This window comes from Harpia harpyja, chromosome W (assembly GCF_026419915.1).
Source record: "Harpia harpyja isolate bHarHar1 chromosome W, bHarHar1 primary haplotype, whole genome shotgun sequence".
Lineage (NCBI taxonomy): Eukaryota > Metazoa > Chordata > Aves > Accipitriformes > Accipitridae > Harpia > Harpia harpyja.
In genome coordinates this window covers 20,683,725-20,702,289 of record NC_068968.1, presented here as the reverse complement: position 1 = coordinate 20,702,289, position 18,565 = coordinate 20,683,725, and the positions used below count along the sequence as shown (strand labels likewise).

The 18,565-nt window shown below is 41.6% G+C and overlaps 2 protein-coding genes across 2 annotated transcripts in view; both read right to left on the bottom strand.

Annotated features, from left to right (window-relative positions):
- The window catches only part of LOC128136180 (uncharacterized), a 115,998-nt gene that overhangs the window by 66,277 nt on the left and 31,156 nt on the right, over positions 1-18,565 (bottom strand). The gene's annotated exons all lie outside the window — the stretch shown is intronic.
- LOC128136177 (endogenous retrovirus group K member 9 Gag polyprotein-like) lies at positions 1,795-17,520 on the bottom strand. The gene is made up of 2 exons (XM_052775357.1): positions 16,114-17,520; positions 1,795-1,864 (listed from the first exon to the last, which is right to left on the bottom strand). The coding sequence occupies exon 1, from the start codon at positions 17,467-17,469 to the stop codon at positions 16,438-16,440; it is 1,032 nt and encodes a 343-aa protein (XP_052631317.1). The 5' UTR covers positions 17,470-17,520; the 3' UTR covers positions 1,795-1,864; positions 16,114-16,437.

The window sequence follows — 18,565 nt, the reverse complement described above, 5'->3', positions numbered from 1 at the left end:
ACTGCTCTTATAGGTTTCTGCAGCCAACGAAGCAGAATTGCTAGCATACTTTACATATTTTTCTAATCCTACAGCCTGGATGTCTTATTTCCCTCACTAATTTATTCTGGATACTTTCTGCAGCTTTCCTTTTGTATAATTGCATTTTATAAGGATATCTCAAAAAAAACCCCATTTAAGGATATATTCATGCGGGAGCATAATAATGGACTCAACGACAGATCAATATGATCATAGTCGAAGACCCTTTACTAGAGCATCAGACATCATTTTTATACATTGGTTACATCCATACATGTGTTTAGCTATTTTACTATTGGTTACACACATTATTCACGTGCTGTCCACGCGCCTAGTTACACTTAATGATTGGTTATATCAACACTGTACACGCGCATAAACATAAGACATAATTGGTTATACTACCTAAAACATGCGAAACTTGTCTCAGTCTAATTGGTCAAGATAAACTGCCGAATTGAGGTTCTTTGTGCCAAGTTCCCTTTATCGTGGAATGCGCACCTGTGTTCTAATTGGTATCTTTCTTTTTTTGTCTTGTTTATTCTGTTCAAGGTCTTCTAAAGGCGTCTGGAATGCTCTTGCGACCGTTAGCTAAATATGTGTCCACAATTCCCCCTTTTTTGTTTTCCGTCAATTAACACAGCCTTACTTGATCTATCAATTAATTTTTAAACACATTGCAACATACAAGGCACACAAATTAAAGTACAAAAAAACCACTACGAGATAAATCAAAACTATCTTAACTAATGATTTAAGAGCAGCTCTATTTTGTAAGGTTGTGTGTCTAATACTATCTACATCTAACAGTAAATCAGATAATACTACACCAATCTGTATTCAGGAACCCCAGAATTTGTGATTCCTGGGGTGGCAATGAGGGTGAATGCCCGATCCGTGGAAACCAGGCATTCCCATCCATTGAGTCCATGACCTGCTGCACAGGGGTCTCCATCAGTAAGTTCTTAAACTTCGTTGATGCCAGTGGAACCCCCTATTAAACCTGTGAAAAAGGGATTGCTTGGTGTTGCTGTACGGAGGCATAAGCAATCTTGTCCGGTCACGTCAGCCAGGGTCATCCAGATGTTTTCTTTGGCTTGCGGCGGTATCCATGACTACGTCCATCCGAGGACTGTGAGGAAGATGGACCATCCGTACATTCTTGTGCCGTCTTGCTCCGCAAACTCAGCCCAGCAATCGGTAGGTGCCAGCTTTACGTGGGCGTCCCCACGGAGGCAACGATGGCCTTGCCGTACACCAGCCTGATGCTCTTTGGAAAATCCCGGTATTTATACATTTGCAGAGGAACGGATTTCAGCACACGTGGCCAGCGAGTGCCAAAATCCGCCTCGGTTGCAACATGGGGAGCCTATGACGCATGCACTTGCTGGCCAGGCGCGCTGCACGAGTCATAGCCACCCTGTCTATTGGTTCATGGGCTTTGTGATGTGGTTGCAATGCACAGAGAATCTTGACCTGTTATGTTGGCCAAGGTGACCTACACATTAGTTTTTGGCTGAGGTGGTATTCATATTGCCACACCATCTAGGATGTTCCAGATGATGATGGTCGTACAAATCGAGCGGGAGTCCATCGTGGGCCTGTATCCCTAATTTCTGGCCGCTCCTGATATGTGGATAAAAAGTGTCTAAATATCGGTGGACCGCCTGCATCAGACCAATGATTTAGAAAATTTAAAACATAAGTGGCTTTAGCTAACTTTTCTTGTGGAGAGAGATTCCCTACTCCCTTTTTTGTTTTTCATCAATTAACACCTGCTGTATTGCCCTTTGCAAAGATCTATGAACACAATTAATTAAACACAGTAAAAGCAACATTATACCTAATAAAATACATAAGAATAAAAGAAACCCCGATTTTTAACAAAGATACAAACCAACTCCTAAGTCCCCATCCCGCAGCTAAATGCTCTAAGCCGAAATGACAGCTTTCTTAATTGCATTAAAGCTCTTGCAGCTCCTTCTTGCCTCTGCAATTCTGTTATCTTGTTTATTAATTGCTCCACTGTCCAAGTTCCTCATGTCCGTTGTTTTTCTGGTGGTTCAAAGTCCGTTCATGCTGCAGCTGTCACGTACTCTGGCCCACTCATGCTAACTGTGGCCTACTTATGCTAACTCTAAATAATCAGGCTCAAAGAAATGTCCCCCATTTTCCATGAAATCTCCCACAATTCCCCCTTTTTGTTTTTGTGCGAGCCAAGTTACATGAAATGCTTTTGCAATCATATGTTCAACTATTTTTATGATACGTGGTACAATCATTACAACTGCTCATATTACAATTAAAATAACTAAGCCATGCATAAGCAAATCTTTCAACCATCCCGTAATTCCCAAACTTGCTAGCCATCCACTTAACCCTGTGTCAGTTATCGTGAGCCTTTTACTGTGAATCATATTGATATTGGGTGTCAGTAACTTAAGTCGTCCGAGGCTACATGGCCTCCCGTTAAGTTTCGATGGAATTCCCCCCCCACGCTCTATCCCCACAAATTAAAAACATCCCTGCAGGTAAAGCAGCTGGAATAGAAAAAAAAAAAGCGTGATATTCTGGAATAGATATAGTTACACCAAGCTGTAGCATTTCTATATACAGGCAAAATAGCATTTACATTCTGACCCTTTCGAGTGGTGTTATAGGTGTAATTAAACATCACACAGGCATTCACGATGACTGATCCTAACAACTCTAACTCTCGAAGTTCTTGCATTACTTGAGGCAGGTGTGCATACACACCGTCCCAATTATCGACACAGGATTGCGGGTTAGTACAAAGGGAAAATTCAGGCATTGGATCTGGCCAGGTGTCTAGAGGTAACCCCACCAAAGAGGCAGAAAAAGGGTTTTCAGGGGTAGCGACAGAAAGATATATAGTTTCTTGATGCGTAATGTTCGTCAAAGTTACCCATACATTCTGTTTTGGTTGTTGGATCATCCATTCTTCACTTATGTGTGTCACCCATAACAGGCCAAATGCAGCGAGAAGGAGTCCTTTTAGGTTCAGCGTTTTTCCTTTTCTCCTGGCTTTTTGTTTTTAGCAGAGGTCGCACTGCTGCGGCAAATGCAGAAGCAAAAAGAGCAGCTTTCCCTTGTTCACCCATACGGTCGCAAGCTTCTAACATCTCACTAACAGTAACACCTCGAGGTAACGTGCACAATACTCGCTTTGTTTTCGCATTTGCATTTTCAAATGCCAACCGATCAAGCAACTTAACCTTCATGTTACTATCAAGATCTGCGTGAGATTCCAATGCGGTATGCAGTCTGTCTATAAACTGAGCAAATGGTTCAGATTCTCCCTGCCGAATAGTAACATAGGAAGGAGAAACCTTTCCTTGCTCGGATATGCTTTGGAGAGCTTTAAATGCCAATTCCTGTGATTGCATTAAAGCTTGAGTATCAAATTGAGCTTGCCAAGCGGCGTTTGAAAATGGTCCAGAACCCATCAACATTTGAGCAGTACATTGAAATAAGGGATTATTTTGTTGACGTCCCCTATTTCCTGCCTCTGCATCATCGCAGAGTTCCTGCCGCCTATGAAAAAAACTATAACTGTTGTGACGGCAACAACAAGGTTTTAGCAAGCATTCGCGAGTCATGTGGAGTTAAGGTTGACCCAGAAAATATATGGGACAAAACTGCCTGCGTAAAAGGAGATTTTAAACCATACTGAGCAATTGCAACTTTTGCTTCTTTTATGATTTTCCAATCAAATGGAACCCATTGATTAGGTCCACCCCCAGCCCCAGCAATAACCGGAAACGCTGTGGGAGCTGCTATGATTTCTCCCTCAATTAAGGCAGCGCGAATAATTCCCTGCCATTTATTCCGGGGGTCTGTTGTTTCTGGAAAGGTGGGGATCGGTTCCCTGGGAGGTGGAGAAGGCAGAGGTATAGGTGTAGGACAAGGAGGGGGCAGAGGTAAAAAAGGGTTTGAAGGAGGGGGAGGAGGAAGAGGGCGGGGGGGGGGGGGGAAGGGTGCATCAAAGGATACGGCTGGCAGTTTTTCTCGCTTCACAGCAGCCTCCAGCTGTGCCAGCTTTTCTATTACTGACTGCAACTGCTGCGAAGTGAGCTCCGGCCCCTCTTCATGCTCTTGAGGTGATCCAGGCGTAGACGGAGGCAACGGAGGGTATATGCTAGGTATAATTTGTTCATGTTGAGCGGCGATATCTGGGGGCTGTTTTCTCATAGGCAGATTTTTACTCGCTTCCTGATTCTGTAGGGTTTCCTTTAAGCGTACGGTTAGGGAGGCTTGGGAACTGTCAGATGGCTGATTAATATCGGCAATCCCAGGGAGTGGAGCAGAAGTCAAGGGCACAGGAGCAGGCGGACAAGCTCCAGGGAAGCCAAAAGTCTCTCTTGCTGCATTATGTTTTTCTCCCCGCGTTTCCCCTTTGCTTGTGGTTGGAGAGAGAGCAGCAAAAGCAGACGCAGCCGCTTTACGATCTGCTTTCATTTCTTGCAGAGTTGTCTTAATTACTTTCCATAAAGTTGCAAGACCTTTAACTTCTTTAGACCCGTCACTAATTTCATCCCATATGGAGGTTCTGATAGCTTCCCAGGTACTAAGCTCAAAAGCTGTACCCACGCTAATTAAAAGGTTTCTGTCCTTGCTCCATTGTAAAAGCCGCTTTAAACAAGCTTCATCATATTTTATGCCTCTCTTTGAGAGTATATGTTGGAGGAGCTTAACTACCGCTTCTTCTTCTTTGGAAAGCGTATGCCCCATCTCCTCCCCCGACCGCTCACCTCCTTTACGGGCGAGTCCTCACCTCAATGGGTGAAAAAACGACAGCGCTGTCTTATCTGCCTCTATGGGCACACCAGCCGGGGCAGCCAGTCTTTCGGTCAGGATCCTCCCGTCCTCCTCTTATCCTGCCGTTCGTTCTCCAAACTTGTCTCAGTCTAATTGGTCGAGATAAACTGCCGAATTGAGGTTCTTTGTGCCAAGTTCCCTTTATCGTGGAATGCGCACCTGTGTTCTTCTAATTGGCATCTTTCTTTTTTTGTCTTCTTGTTTATTCTGTTCAAGGTCTTCTAAAGGCATCTGGAATGCTCTTGCGACCGTTAGCTAAATATGTGTCCACATATTCAGAATTTTACTTTTTAGCTTGTACAGTTTTGCAAACTGAACATAACTGCAACAGAAGGCTGCATGTAACACATCAAAAAAAGGTGAAGTCTAACAGCTCAATTATCCACCAATTATGAAGAAAAAGAGTGTTTAACCCAGAGCTAGGAAGCTGGATGTGACACACAAGTATACTTCCTCTGGCCTGTTGCCCCCTTCAAGTGAGCCTTTTCCACTGGTTCCCTTGAAAGCGAGTTCCAGTCCAGACAGGTTTCTCTGGTGGTGTCTGCCATACATTCCCATCTTTCTTAAAGGCTTTCTTAAAAGCCCTTCCCCCATCAGCATAAACTCATAGCTGGTCAGATGATAGAGTGCTCAGGTTTTGAAGAGCAACCCACTTCAAGTAATTCTGTCTTTTAAATGCCTCTCATATCAGGTGAAAGAATGAGCCAGTGATTGGCTTGCACACTTCCATTCATATAAAGTTTCATTTATGTTAAGTGTTTCCAAGAAGGGCCAGATCTGACACTCACGTACAATAAATCCACCACTTCAGAGGAACACAGATTCAGTGTACTGTTTGTGCACAAGAGGTCCAGGCATGTAGCAGGGAAAGGGTCACATACAGAAAGATAGGTGGTCTGGCCAGCCTGAAAGGTTCTTTCATTAAAAGCCTAACCAAGCAACCTTCTATAAGCCAGTAAGAGTTGTCACCACCGCCTTTTCTGAAAAACAGGAATTTGATGCCTCACCAGAGGTTTCAGTGTTTAAATTTGGACGATAACGTTGAAAGAACTGAGTCAATTTTTATGGCCTCTAGAAAGAAACTAAAATATTCTCTTCAGTTGATCCTGTGAGCTGCAAGCAGAGTCTCATCAGAGGCTATTTCTCTGAATCTGAATAGTACTTAATCCAAATATGTTCAGTAGCATATAAAGCTCTTATATAAAAATTAAAAACCGCTAGTGAAAAATACACAGCTTGTTCCTTTTACATTTAGGAGAAAAAAATGGCCTCTTTACCTTCACTGACAGAGGTTTATAGGTGCAGTAGCACTGTTCTCACATAATGAGATAGAAGGATTTGGGGATTTTTGTACTCTGCATATGTTGTATAGCCTCATTCCACCTGTGTTCTGACATGGTGAAATACAGGATAATTTTTAGAATAAAACCAGCATATTTTTTACTTCAGATCTGCTATCACCTTCCTCTTAAATAGAAAGAGCTACTGCAACCAAAGGGCATTTGGATTTTTTTCTCCTTTCTAGAGCCTGCTCACAAAAAGCTTAGCTTTCTCAAATTTGCCAGAGAAAAAGATTTGTCCCTTTCATAAAATATTGATTATTGAAAAAGTATGTAAAATTGCAATGAACCAGGCAAAGTAATAATACATAAGCCTTTTCAAAGATCTGTGAAGGGCCTTTTCTTTCTTTTAAGGTATAGAAGGAATTGTGGTAGCAGCTGCTATTATTAATATTTATCTGGAGCCATGATGGTTTGAAGGGCCAAAATTGGGGGGGGGGGTGAAGTTTTCCCTGTTAACTACTAGCTTGGCAACTCTGTTATCAGCAGATCACTTCTTTTCTGTGGTAGGAAAATACGGTTATTTTTAAGCTGTTTCCAATTGTTGTATTGCTATGGTTAGGTTAATTTTGACAGTTTTGAGTTGCAGTCCATGTAGATATTCCCCCAATTATATCCTGAAGAGCTAATGATTTCTTGAGATTAATAAGTTATGTCAACTCTTGCAATGTATCATTAATCATTCTACAAATGTGTTCTTAATTCTTGTTAATCCACAGCATTAAAAAAAATCTCCAAAAATTTTTTCAGACTTTTCCCCTTTCCTTGCATTACTGGCTGTTACTGAATGATGATGTTAAAACAAAAAACAACATGAACTGACAATTAATACCACAGTCAGTTTGATAGATGTCATTTTCATTCATAGACGTCATCATAGGTTTGTAAGTTAAATAGCCTGATTTATTATGTAATTCATTTTGCTAGAATTTGACATCATCTTTCCTAAATGCTTTAGTTCAGAGGAATAGAATCAAAACAGTGTGTTTAAGACTTGTTCTTGCTATATCTGGAAATGTTTGGTTTTATGTGATTTTAAAACCCTTTAAGAGATGTTATAATCAGAAAAAGGATTACATAGCAGATAAGGCATTTTTATTTTGTAGTATAGATGTATGCAAATTATTGCTGTATTTACATCATTGATGTATACATTCTTTTCCATTGATTATTGTAGAATTAAACAACTCTACCAAATATTTTTTCCCTATGGAATATTTGAAGTTAAAAGAAAGTTTTCAAAAATCAAATTCTTCAAAATGGCCTCTACCAAGCTGCAAGAAAGCCTTCAGAGTTACTGAAGGTAAGTTTTTTAACTTTTCCCTAAACTTCACTCAGTCTTGAGTACAGTATTTGAAAAAAAGTTTCTAGCTAATCCATGCCATAGGAAATCAGAGATGGATGATTATAAAAGTAGAGCTGAGTTAAATTCTCCTTGTGTGACTCGTACACAATGCTTTGAATCTAAAAATGAACTGGAAATTGTAAAAAGACAATTTGTGTGTTGAGGAGATTGAAGTAGACGGACGCCTGTAAAGTTGAAAGCAGACGACAGACGACCCTTTATTGCTAAAACACACACATATTTATAGTCACATATTCTGCAAAGTCACTGTACACGCGCACAAGCATAAAATATGATTGGTTATATCAACTCTGTACACGCGCATAAACATAAGATATAATTGGTTATATCAACTTAAACATGCGAAGCTTGTCTCAGTCTAATTGGTCGAGATAAACTGCCGAATTGAGGTTTTTTGTGCCAAGTTCCCTTTATCATGGAATGCACACCTGTGTTCTTCTAATTGGCTTTATTATCATCTTTCTTTTTTTGTCTTCTTGTTTATTCTGTTCAAGGTCTTCTAAAGGCGTCTGCAATGCTCTTGCGACCGACGTTAGCTAAATATGTGTCCACAGTGTGTGTACCTTTTTATTTATTCTTAAATCTTTAATTTTGTGCACATTACTAGGATAATTGTATGTAGTTTCCTGTTTGGAAAAATTTGTGTCTGCATAGTGGAATAAAGAAAATGACTCTGGAAAAAAAGTTACCAGTTTTGAGTGTGGTCAATAAAGACCTCTCCCCAGCCAGCAACTAAGCACCACGCAGCCACTCACTCACTTCCCCACCACCCAGTGGGATGGGGGAGTGAATCAGAAGGAAAAAGGTAAAACTTGTGGGTTGAGATAAGAACAGTTTAATAGAACAGAAAAGAAGAAAATAATAATGATAATGGTAACACTAATAAAATGACGATATTAATAATAATAAAAGGATTGGAATATACAAAACAAGTGATGCACAATGCAATTGCTCACCACTCGCTGACCGATGCCCAGTTAGTTCCCGAGCAGCAATCACCCCCAGGCCAACTCCCCCCAGTTTATATACTAGGCATGATGTCACATGGTATGGAATACCCTGTTGGCCACTTTGGGTCAGCTGCCCTAGCTGTGTCCCCTCCCAACTTCTTGTGCCCCTCCAGCCTTCTTGCTGGCTGGGCATGAGAAGCTGAGAAATCCTTGACTTGAGACTAAACATTACTTAGAAACAACTGAAAACATCAGTGTGTAATCAACATTCTTCTCATACTGAATCCAAGACATTACACTATACCACCTACTAGAAAGGAAATTAACTCTATCCCAGCCGAAACCAGGACAGCTAGTTAACAGGAAACCTGAATCACATAGCTGTCTGAAACTTTGTCTTTGCCTTCTTAAATACAAGTGTCGCTGCCGTGTCTCTTTCCTCTGACTTTTTGAGTAAAAGCTGCTGCAGGGTTTGTGTTGGTTCAAAACACAAGTGTATAATATTTTCTTCCTGGATTGCTTTTTTGGGCTTGCATCTAAATTGTGTTTGGCACCATCTAAAGTTCCATATTTGGTATTCTTAACTTTGCTTATGTTCCCTGCCTCAGGGGGCTCCCAGGGACTTTACAGGCATAGAAGGTGTCCCGATCCAATGTCGGGGAAGGTTTCAATATGATCCCAAGAGTGAGATTAAGACACAAATGAGGTCAAATGCCATATACTCAAAAGAGCTTGTATTATCAAAAGTATCAAAAGTGGAAAATAGTAGCGATAGGATAGAATGGAAGAAAAGGCAGAAATTAAGCAAGCAGTCAGGATAGAGTTGCAAGGATAGTCACCACCACGGATCCAGCGGCATCCCGTTGGTCCTCAGGCAAGCAGTTGGTGGTGGGAGTTGCAAGGATGGTCACCGCCACGGATCCAGCGGCGTCCCGTTGGTCCTCAATCTTCAATTCTTCGGTGGTGAAAAAGCCCCATGGCTTGTCTCTATGGGTTTTTATAGGGCATATTTCGATGATGTCACGCGCTGCAGGTTTCGTCTATCACACGACCTTCGCGTGATCGACACCAGAAACCAGTATCTTATCAGCTCCAGCCCTGTTTCCTCCCCTGGATGCCTCAATGGCCTGGTAATCGTCCTTATGGACAGAGGAGCGTCCTGCTTAAACAGGCCATCTTAGAGACAAAGGGCTCAAGATAAGCAGTTCACAGTTCCTTGAGATGATAGTCCAGTCCCTCACACCTAACAATCTTTGAGGCAAACGGTTCGAGATAACAATTCAGTCTCTTACAGAAGGCTGAGCATACTGGCAGCAAAAGACTTCTGACACTGTAATAGATGCCCTCGCAAATGTAAACCCTAATATCACTGAGAGCAGTAGGGGAAAAGAGGCTACTTAGATTAATTTTTGTTTAATTAGGAAGGTAACAGCCTAATAAGACATTAGAGTTGCAGAAGGCAAAATATAAAGAATGTGAAGAACAGAGTGGGTGACATGAGTGGAGTGACTGGACTGAAAGGGGATATGATTACAATGCTTAGAAAGTGATAAAAACATGCAGGTTTTTGTGGAGGACCTCAGCTGGACCGAGGGGCCTGGGGAGGATATTGACCTTGACAAGATTACAGTGTTCCCGTGAGAGAACAAGAAAGAATGAGAAGCATGCCTGGGAAACTAAGTTTAAGGAATGTGTTGACCGTTTGCAGTTGTGATAAGGAACCTGAAAAAGTCACCCAATGAGGGGTGAGAAAAACAACTTCTGACAACTTTTTGACCAATAAGGGACAGACATATGTACAAGGTAACAAGTATAATGGGTATAAATTTGCTGGCTTGTAGTAATAAAAAAACCTTCTTTGCTTGTACTATAAGAATGCGTACTTGTCGTTTGTCCGTCTCGACCGCGACAGGTTTTGAATATGAGAATAACTGCCTCTTTATAAGACAGCACTGCATTATCAAAGAAGAAATTCTGTGGCTCTGTTAGAAATGCATGTGCTCTTTTGTCTAGTTCATATCCAGGAAGTGCAGTGGTCACTGAGAATCTGGCAGTTATTTTCAAACTTCATATGATTCAAGCTTTCCATATGACAAAATCTCTTCCAAAATATTGTTTTAATACTCTGGACACAAAAATGGTAAACTTTGAACATGTAAACCACTCATTAGCGATGCTAGACCTGATAAAATCAGACCTCAGAATTAGACTGGGCTGCAAGGAGAGAAATATGGCTGTTGAGAAGCTTAGATTATATTAAAGATTTATCAGTTTGAACTAATTTAGACTTTCTTGTCCTGGGTTCAGCTGGGATAGAGTTAATTTTCACAGGAACCTGGGAGGGGGCACAGCCAGGACAGCTGACCTGAACTAGCCAAGGAGCTATTCCATACCATGTGACATCATGCTCAGTATATAAATGGGGAGCGGGCCGGGGGGAGCTCTCTCTCTGTGGGGGAAGTGGTGGAGCGTCGGGTTCTGGGTGGTGAGCAGTTGCACTGTGCATCACTCTTTTTGTATATTCTTTTATTAGTACTATTGTTGTTGTTGTAACTTCTCTCCTTATGTTGTCCCAGTAAACTGTCCTTATCTCAACACTCGAGGTTCCGGGTTTTTTTTCTTTTCTCCTTCCTGATTCTCCTCCCCATCCCACCGGAGGGGGGCGGGAGGAGTGAGTGAGTGGCTGTGTGGTGCTTTGTTACTGGCTGGGCTTAGACCATGACATTTCTGAACATTGCAGCACTGCTGGATAAAATCAACCATCTCTTCTTTTTCCTTACTTTTTTCCTGAACTGATTAACTGAGCCAAACAAATTTTCTAATCAATACGTGAGGCTTCTTTCATATGAGAATTTCCACAAGGAATTTTTAATTATCTTCTAAGTAAAAAAACCTCAAAACTTCCATAGCTTCTGAGTTTTTATACAAAAGACTTCAGCACTGTAGCACTTCTGTGCTTTCAGCTGATGAAAATTGCTCCAGAGTAGTTTATCCTTATACCACACTGGTTTTTTTTCCAGTTAAAATCAGTAACAGAATTCCCATTTGTTCCATAAACATTACATAAGCCATTGCTCTGTATATGGTATGCTCTATTTGGTCAATAGGTTAATGATAAAACAGAAATGCTATTCAAGAATGAAAGCCAACCTTCTTTTACCTTTCAGATTTTTAATATATGTGAAATTTAACAAGCTAATTTAAAATATTCCTCTAAAATGTCATTTGTTTTATACAAGATAAACAAAGATGTTACATTAGTTATTGTTTTGAGTATTGGTAACTTTTAAAAAATATAATTGCACAATAAAAATAACATCTCAAATAACAGTTTCCTTAGATGTAAAAATAAATAAATAGCATAGTTTAGATAGCATAGTTAAATAGCAAATATGCTTGACTGGATCCTGTTATCTAATATTTATAGTTTAATAACATCATGAGTGTAGCCTTTGTATGCCATTAAATTGGAGTTGTATTCTACACACACTGTACAATCACTGAAAGTTCACAAAGGGTAAGTCTCCAAAAGTAATTTGAGACCAGAAATGTGGATTAAAAGAAGTGATAAAGATCATTTAAATTGAGAATACAATACTTAATTTGACAGTGACTTTGGTGTAGCCAAGTGCAGGAATTCGAAAACCAGACTGAGACAATTAGTACACTGTGCCTAAAAGTGTTATTTTAAAAGCTTTTGCATAAATCTGAGATATTCACCAAGCCTTCACTTCTGCACCTCAACAAGCAGAAATGAATCTGAAAGAAAAAAACAATAAAAGGGAAGGGGAACTTTAAGTTACAAAGGTCAGTCTTTGAGATGCCTTTAGCTTTAGCCCTGTTAGCGCTGCCACTTTCTATCCCTGCTGTTTTCCCAATGGCATTAATACAAAGCATTGTGTAGCAATAGCCTTGTTCATCTTTTGAGCTGCTTTGCAGAGGCTGTTCTTTAAGGACTTCAGAGCCACAGTCCCATTGGAAAAGATATTTCATAGCCTTTTCCCAATCCTGAAGACTGCATCCAGAGCTAGACTGTGTAGGAGAGTGATATGCCTCTCAGAAATTATGGCTGCTCAGTCACCTCTATTGGTTCATCAGTGTATTGAAGGGAATCAAATTCTAGCTAATCTGTATGTGTTGTCAGGATTGCTTGTTTCTGTTTAACTGCGATATTATAAGACTGTCCATTTCTCATATGGCCCATTTCTCCATGCTCTCATCAAGTCTGCAGATGACAACAAATTGGAGGACTGGTTGGTAGACTCAGTGGCAGGGCTGCCATTCAGAGAGACCTAGACAGGCTGGAAAAACGGGCTGAAAGGAACCTTATGAAATTCAACAAGGTGTCACCTGACACTAAGGGGATAGACAGGTTCTTTTAGGGATCCTTGGCAGAATGATGATGGCACTAAATCGCAATTACAATTAAAGCTTTATTTTCTTAACAGGATATTATGATTAGTATAGCACAGAATTTATTATTAGAATGGCACAGGATTTCTACAAGCAGAATCAATATAGTACAATCTATAATTAGCATAATACAGAATTTATAATACAACTTAACTTATGATTTCTAATCACCTGGACCTTCTGCAGATTGGGTCAAATCTTAACGCATGGTTTGCTGTATCAATATAACAATCATAATCTAGACTCAAAAATCATATAAAAGAATACAAGTTACTCAGTCCTTGGAGGAAGCAGATGACAGTGGAGGCATCCCTGGCCACTGGGGGGTCACGGGTCTCACTGTCCAGCAGCAGCTCTGGTCCAAGTTCCCCACTTAGGACTTGTAACTGCTTGATTTTATAGACAGTGCTCTGTGTGCTGTTACGCTTCCCTGTTCTGTGACAGGGTCATCAACAACACCTGTTTGGCTGGGTGCCTGGGACCTTCAAGGCCAGTAAGGAAGGGAGTATGTCGTGTCCCAAAGTTGGAGCGACTCAGGTTCGTGGATTTCCTTTGCCAGAATTAAGGTGAAACAACACCAGGGGAGTTCAAACAACAATCAACATTTATTCAACCTAGCTAACCTTGCCCAAGTACACGTGAACTTATCAATATGAACCTTGCAACATGTCGTTAAGCCGCTGTTTGAGAAGAGGAGGGAAGTATAGAAAAATGAAATGGAAAAAGGAACATGGAATGTATCAGAAGGAGAGCCCTCCCGTTGAGTCACGAGGTTCAGAGCAGACCCCCTTGCTTTCTGGACTCCTTCTCAAAGAGGAGCTCAGGGGCGGCTAGATCCACTCCTAGTCTCAGACTTGGTCAATGGTTTATGTTTAAAAGGATGAGGTGTAGGGACTGTGGAAAAGAGAGAAGGAAAAGAGGGAGAGAGAGAATGAGAGAAAGAAAGAAAGAAAGAGAGAAGAGAAGGGTTTCACCAGTCCTGGGTCCAGCGTTGGTCCAGCCAGCGTAGAGATCCAGTTCCGGAGGGCGCGCCCTGAGAACTCGTTCTCCCTTCTTTTATAGTGTGTTAGTCGATGGTCTCGACATGCGCAGTTCCCGTTCCCGGGGTTCTCTGGAAGCGGTCGGTGAGCTTTGGGGGGAGGTTCATTGTGGAGTTGCCTCTTTTTCCCTGCTGGCATGACCGCTTAAGATAGAAGCACAGTCCCATCTTCCGTGGGGCCTCCTCCTCCAGGCACATATGCTGTGCTCCTTCTCCTGGTCACTTAAGATAAGTAATTGTGGCTTTGGAGAAGTGCGGTCCCACCCTCTGTGGGGCCCTCTCCTCCGGCCACGTTGTCCTGTTCACAAAACTCCAGCATTTTTACAGAGGCCGCTTTCTCCACCAAAGTTCTTTAATGAATGTTTGAGACATTGACTATAATTTGTCAGACTGTCACAGAGTAATTGGCCTGGCGCCCAGGAATCTTGAGGCCAGTAGGGAGGAGAAGAAGAAATCTGTTTGGTTTGTCTACTTGTTTCACGGGACCTTCAGGGCCTGATAATGAGGCAAAGGGAACGAATATGTGACCCACTCGGTCACAGAGAATGGCTGCTTGCCTCATAAAATGGCGTTGGTTATGCTAACCATGTTACCAGGGGTCCAGGAGCAGAGGGTACTGGTCACACCAGGACAAATGCTAAGTCCTGCACTTGGAAAGGAAGAGCCCCTGGCAATGAGACAGGTTGGGCACTGACTGCCTGGAGAGCAGCTCTCTGGAAAGGACCTGGGTATCCTGATGGAGAGCAAGCTGAGCATGAGCTAGCAGTGTACCCTGGCAGCAAAGGTGGCTGACAGCATCCTGGGCTGTATGAACAGGAGCATGGGCAGTAGATGAGGGAAGTGATTACCTGCTACTCAGCAGACCACATCTAGAATACTGCAGTTCCCCCCCCCCCAATACAGGAAAGATGTTGATAAATTGGAGCAGGTTTAGCGGAGGGACACCAGGATGCTCAGGGGGCTGGAACACCTGTGAGGAGATGCTGAGGGAACTGGGCTTGTTCAGTCTGGAGAAGGATAGGCTTTGGGGAGGATCTCAGGGCAGCCTTCCTATAGCTATAAGTAGACCACCAAGAGGACAGAGCCAACTGTTCACAGTGGTGCATGGCAGGAGGATGAGTGACAATGAATATGAGAGATTCAGACTGCAAATAAGAAAAACGCTTATACCGTGAGGACAGTCAAGTGGTGGAGCAGTTGCCCACAGAGGCTATGAAATCTCCATAGTACATAATATTCACTATGATTGTTGCCAAAATCCAGAATAAAAGTCCTTAACAGCAATGAGAAGTTAAGAAGCAGGCACTCCTTTATTGCAGCGCTGCGCACACGGGGGATCACTCCACCTATCATGTGCACCTGTCTAGTCTAACTGTGCAGGTTAAATACACACCGGTTATACATATTCACTAAATTTCTCAAAAATGTTATACATAATCATTAACTTTCTGATAAATCATTAGCATATGTAAATGTCTCTTCACGCAGGCGCAGTGAAGGTCTCTGGTGCTCTTCAGAAGCCCTCTGGTGGTCTTCCATAGTCTTCCTCAATTGTCCACTTCTTGACCTCTCTTAGGTGATTCTGTGCAGTACGATTCTCACCATCATCTGAGGAGACTGAAGTAGACGGACGCCTGTAAAGTTGAAAGCAGACAACAGACGACCCTTTATTGCTAAAACACACACATACTTATAGTCACATATTCTGCAAAGTCACTGTACATGCGCACAAGCATAAAATATTAGTTATATCAACACTGTACACGCGCATAAACATAAGATATAATTGGTTATACTAACACTGTACACGCGCATAAACATAGGACACAATTGGTTATGTTAACTAAAACATGCGAAACTTGTCTCAGTCTAATTGGTCAAGATAAACTGCCGAATTGAGGTTCTTTGTGCCAAGTTCCCTTTATGCGCACCTGTGTTCTTCTAATTGGCATCTTTCTTTTTTTGTCTTCTTGTTTATTCTGTTCAAGGCCTTCTAAAGGGGTCTGGAATGCTCTTGCGACCGTTAGCTAAATATGTGTCCACAATTCCCCCTTTTTTGTTTTTTGACAATTAACACCTGCTGTATTGCCCTTTGCAAAAACCTATGAACACAGTTAATTAAACACGGCAAAAGCAACATTATACCTAATAAAATACATAAGAATAAAAGACTGTTCAGGTAATGCCAATGACACACAAAAAGAGGTTTGATTAATAGCTTTAGCCAGTGTCACCCAAACATTCTTACTGTCCCACGGTGTTAAACGGTGTGGATCAATCACCAGTGTCACTGTCATGCTGCTTACTACAGTCAGTGTGTTCCATATCAATCTCAGCATAAGGTTTCGTCCATTTAGTTGGAATCCACTTTGGCCCATTTTCTGTAATGACACAAGCATAACCTCGGCCCCACATTATTATCAGTGCTTCTTTGGCATCAGCATTATCTATTTGCTTTTCAATAGCATCTCACAGACGATCAATAAAGGACATATAAGGTTCCGTATTACCCTGCCTTATACTTGTAAATGATTGTTCTGGCTTTCCAGCTTCAGGCAAGGTTACCATTGCCTTCAGAGCTAAGGAAGCTGATTCTTGTAATGCTTCCACCAGTAGCCTCGCTTGCCTATTAACATCTGCAAAGTCACCAGTCCCCATCATTTGTGCAGTAGTGATCATATACTGCGGATCTCCTTCTGGGCGGTCCAAATTTCTTAGTGCCGCTAAATCACATAATTCTGCCCATTTCACCTTCCATAATAGACGCTGAGTCGGGGTTAAAATCATTGTAGCCAATTGTGTACAGTCAAAGCCCGTTAAAATTTGACCAGAAAATATATTCTCCAATAACGCCTGACTAAACGGAGCAGACAGTCCATTAGCCATTACTGTTTTCCGTACTTCTTTTATTAAATCCCAATTGAAAGGTTGCCACACATTTGGGGCATTCTGCCTGACTGTAACTGGAAAAGCCACAGGATTTAGACCTTTGGTTAACATTTTATCATTTATGTCCTTCCATCGCTTTTTTATAGCTTCTCCTGGGGATGTATCTGCCTCACAGAGAGGTGCAGAGGGGATAGGTCCCTGCTCGAGAGGCAGGTTACTTAAAGGTTGATCGTTGCCTCCATTAGTGACATCTCCCTCAGTGTTTAATTCCTCATCACTGTCTGAATTATTTACCACCTTGCCACACACACTTCTCTTTTTTTCCGGGGTATCTTCAATTGAAATTTTTGCAGCGGCAGCCACCTCCTTTTCTGCCTGAAGGGCTTTCAACATTTCCAGCACCGATCTCCACATAGCGGAGATTTTCTGAGCCTTTGCGTCCCCACGCGATACAAAGTCCCAAATTGCTTTTCCCATTTCTTCCCAATTTTTAACTTCAAAGACTTCTACATTCGAAGTGGGGGCACCATGGTCCTTAAGCCACTTCAGCATCATACGTAAAGTATTTGAATCATACTTAATCCCTCTCACGGAGAGGATATGCGAAAGCATTCATACAATTGCCCCTTCTTCCGCAGACATCTGGGCACCCATTTTAATCCTTCTAGCCGCTCACCTTACTTCCAAACGAGCAGGGTGATTGATCTCCCGGAAGAAGGTTGTCCGCTCAGTCCAGCTGGCTAGATGATCGTTCGGCTAGAGTCTCCTCCGGACACACTTCCAGCAATTCCAGCGTTTTCTCGGCTCGCAATCACGTCGGGGTCACCATTTGAGGAGATTGAAGTAGACGGATGCCTGTAAAGTTGAAAGCAGACAACAGACGACCCTTTCTTTATTGCTAAAACACACACATACTTATAGTCACATATTCTGCAATGTCACTGTACACGCGCACAAGCATAAAATATGATTAGTTATATCAACACTGTACACGCGCATAAACATAAGATATAATTGGTTATACTAACTCTGTACACACGCATAAACATAGGACACAATTGGTTATACTAACTAAAACATACGAAACTTGTCTCAGTCTAATTGGTCAAGATAAACTGCCGAATTGAGGTTCTTTGTGCCAAGTTCCCTTTATCGTGGAATGCGCACCTGTGTTCTTCTAATTGGCATCTTTCTTTTTTTGTCTTCTTGTTTATTCTGTTCAAGGCCTTCTAAAGGCGTCTGGAATGCTCTTGCGACCATTAGCTAAATATGTGTCCACAATCATCTATATTAGTTTACATAAAAATGCATACTATGTCTATTCTTAAATGTAACCTTTCTAATAATTGGTCCTTCAGTCACACCATCTTATTAATATTCTTATGTTAAAACAATCATTGGTTAATCTCACTTAACTCTACTGATTGGAATCCTCGATAATTAGATCGAGGTGGGAAGGGTAAGGGGTTTCCAAGCAGCAAACTGGTGTCCATAACGGTTTCCTTGGTTTCCTTAGTTTCCTAAAACAAAACACTACAAATCAACAAATCTTTGTCAAAGTTTCTGTGGTTAACTGATTTTAGACAATACTTGAATTCTTATGGTTACACATAGTACATTTTCTAAAGTTCCTAAGTTCCTATGACTACATTTCAAACTTAACACTCCCATACCTATGCTTCACAATTTTCTACTTCTTAATCAAACC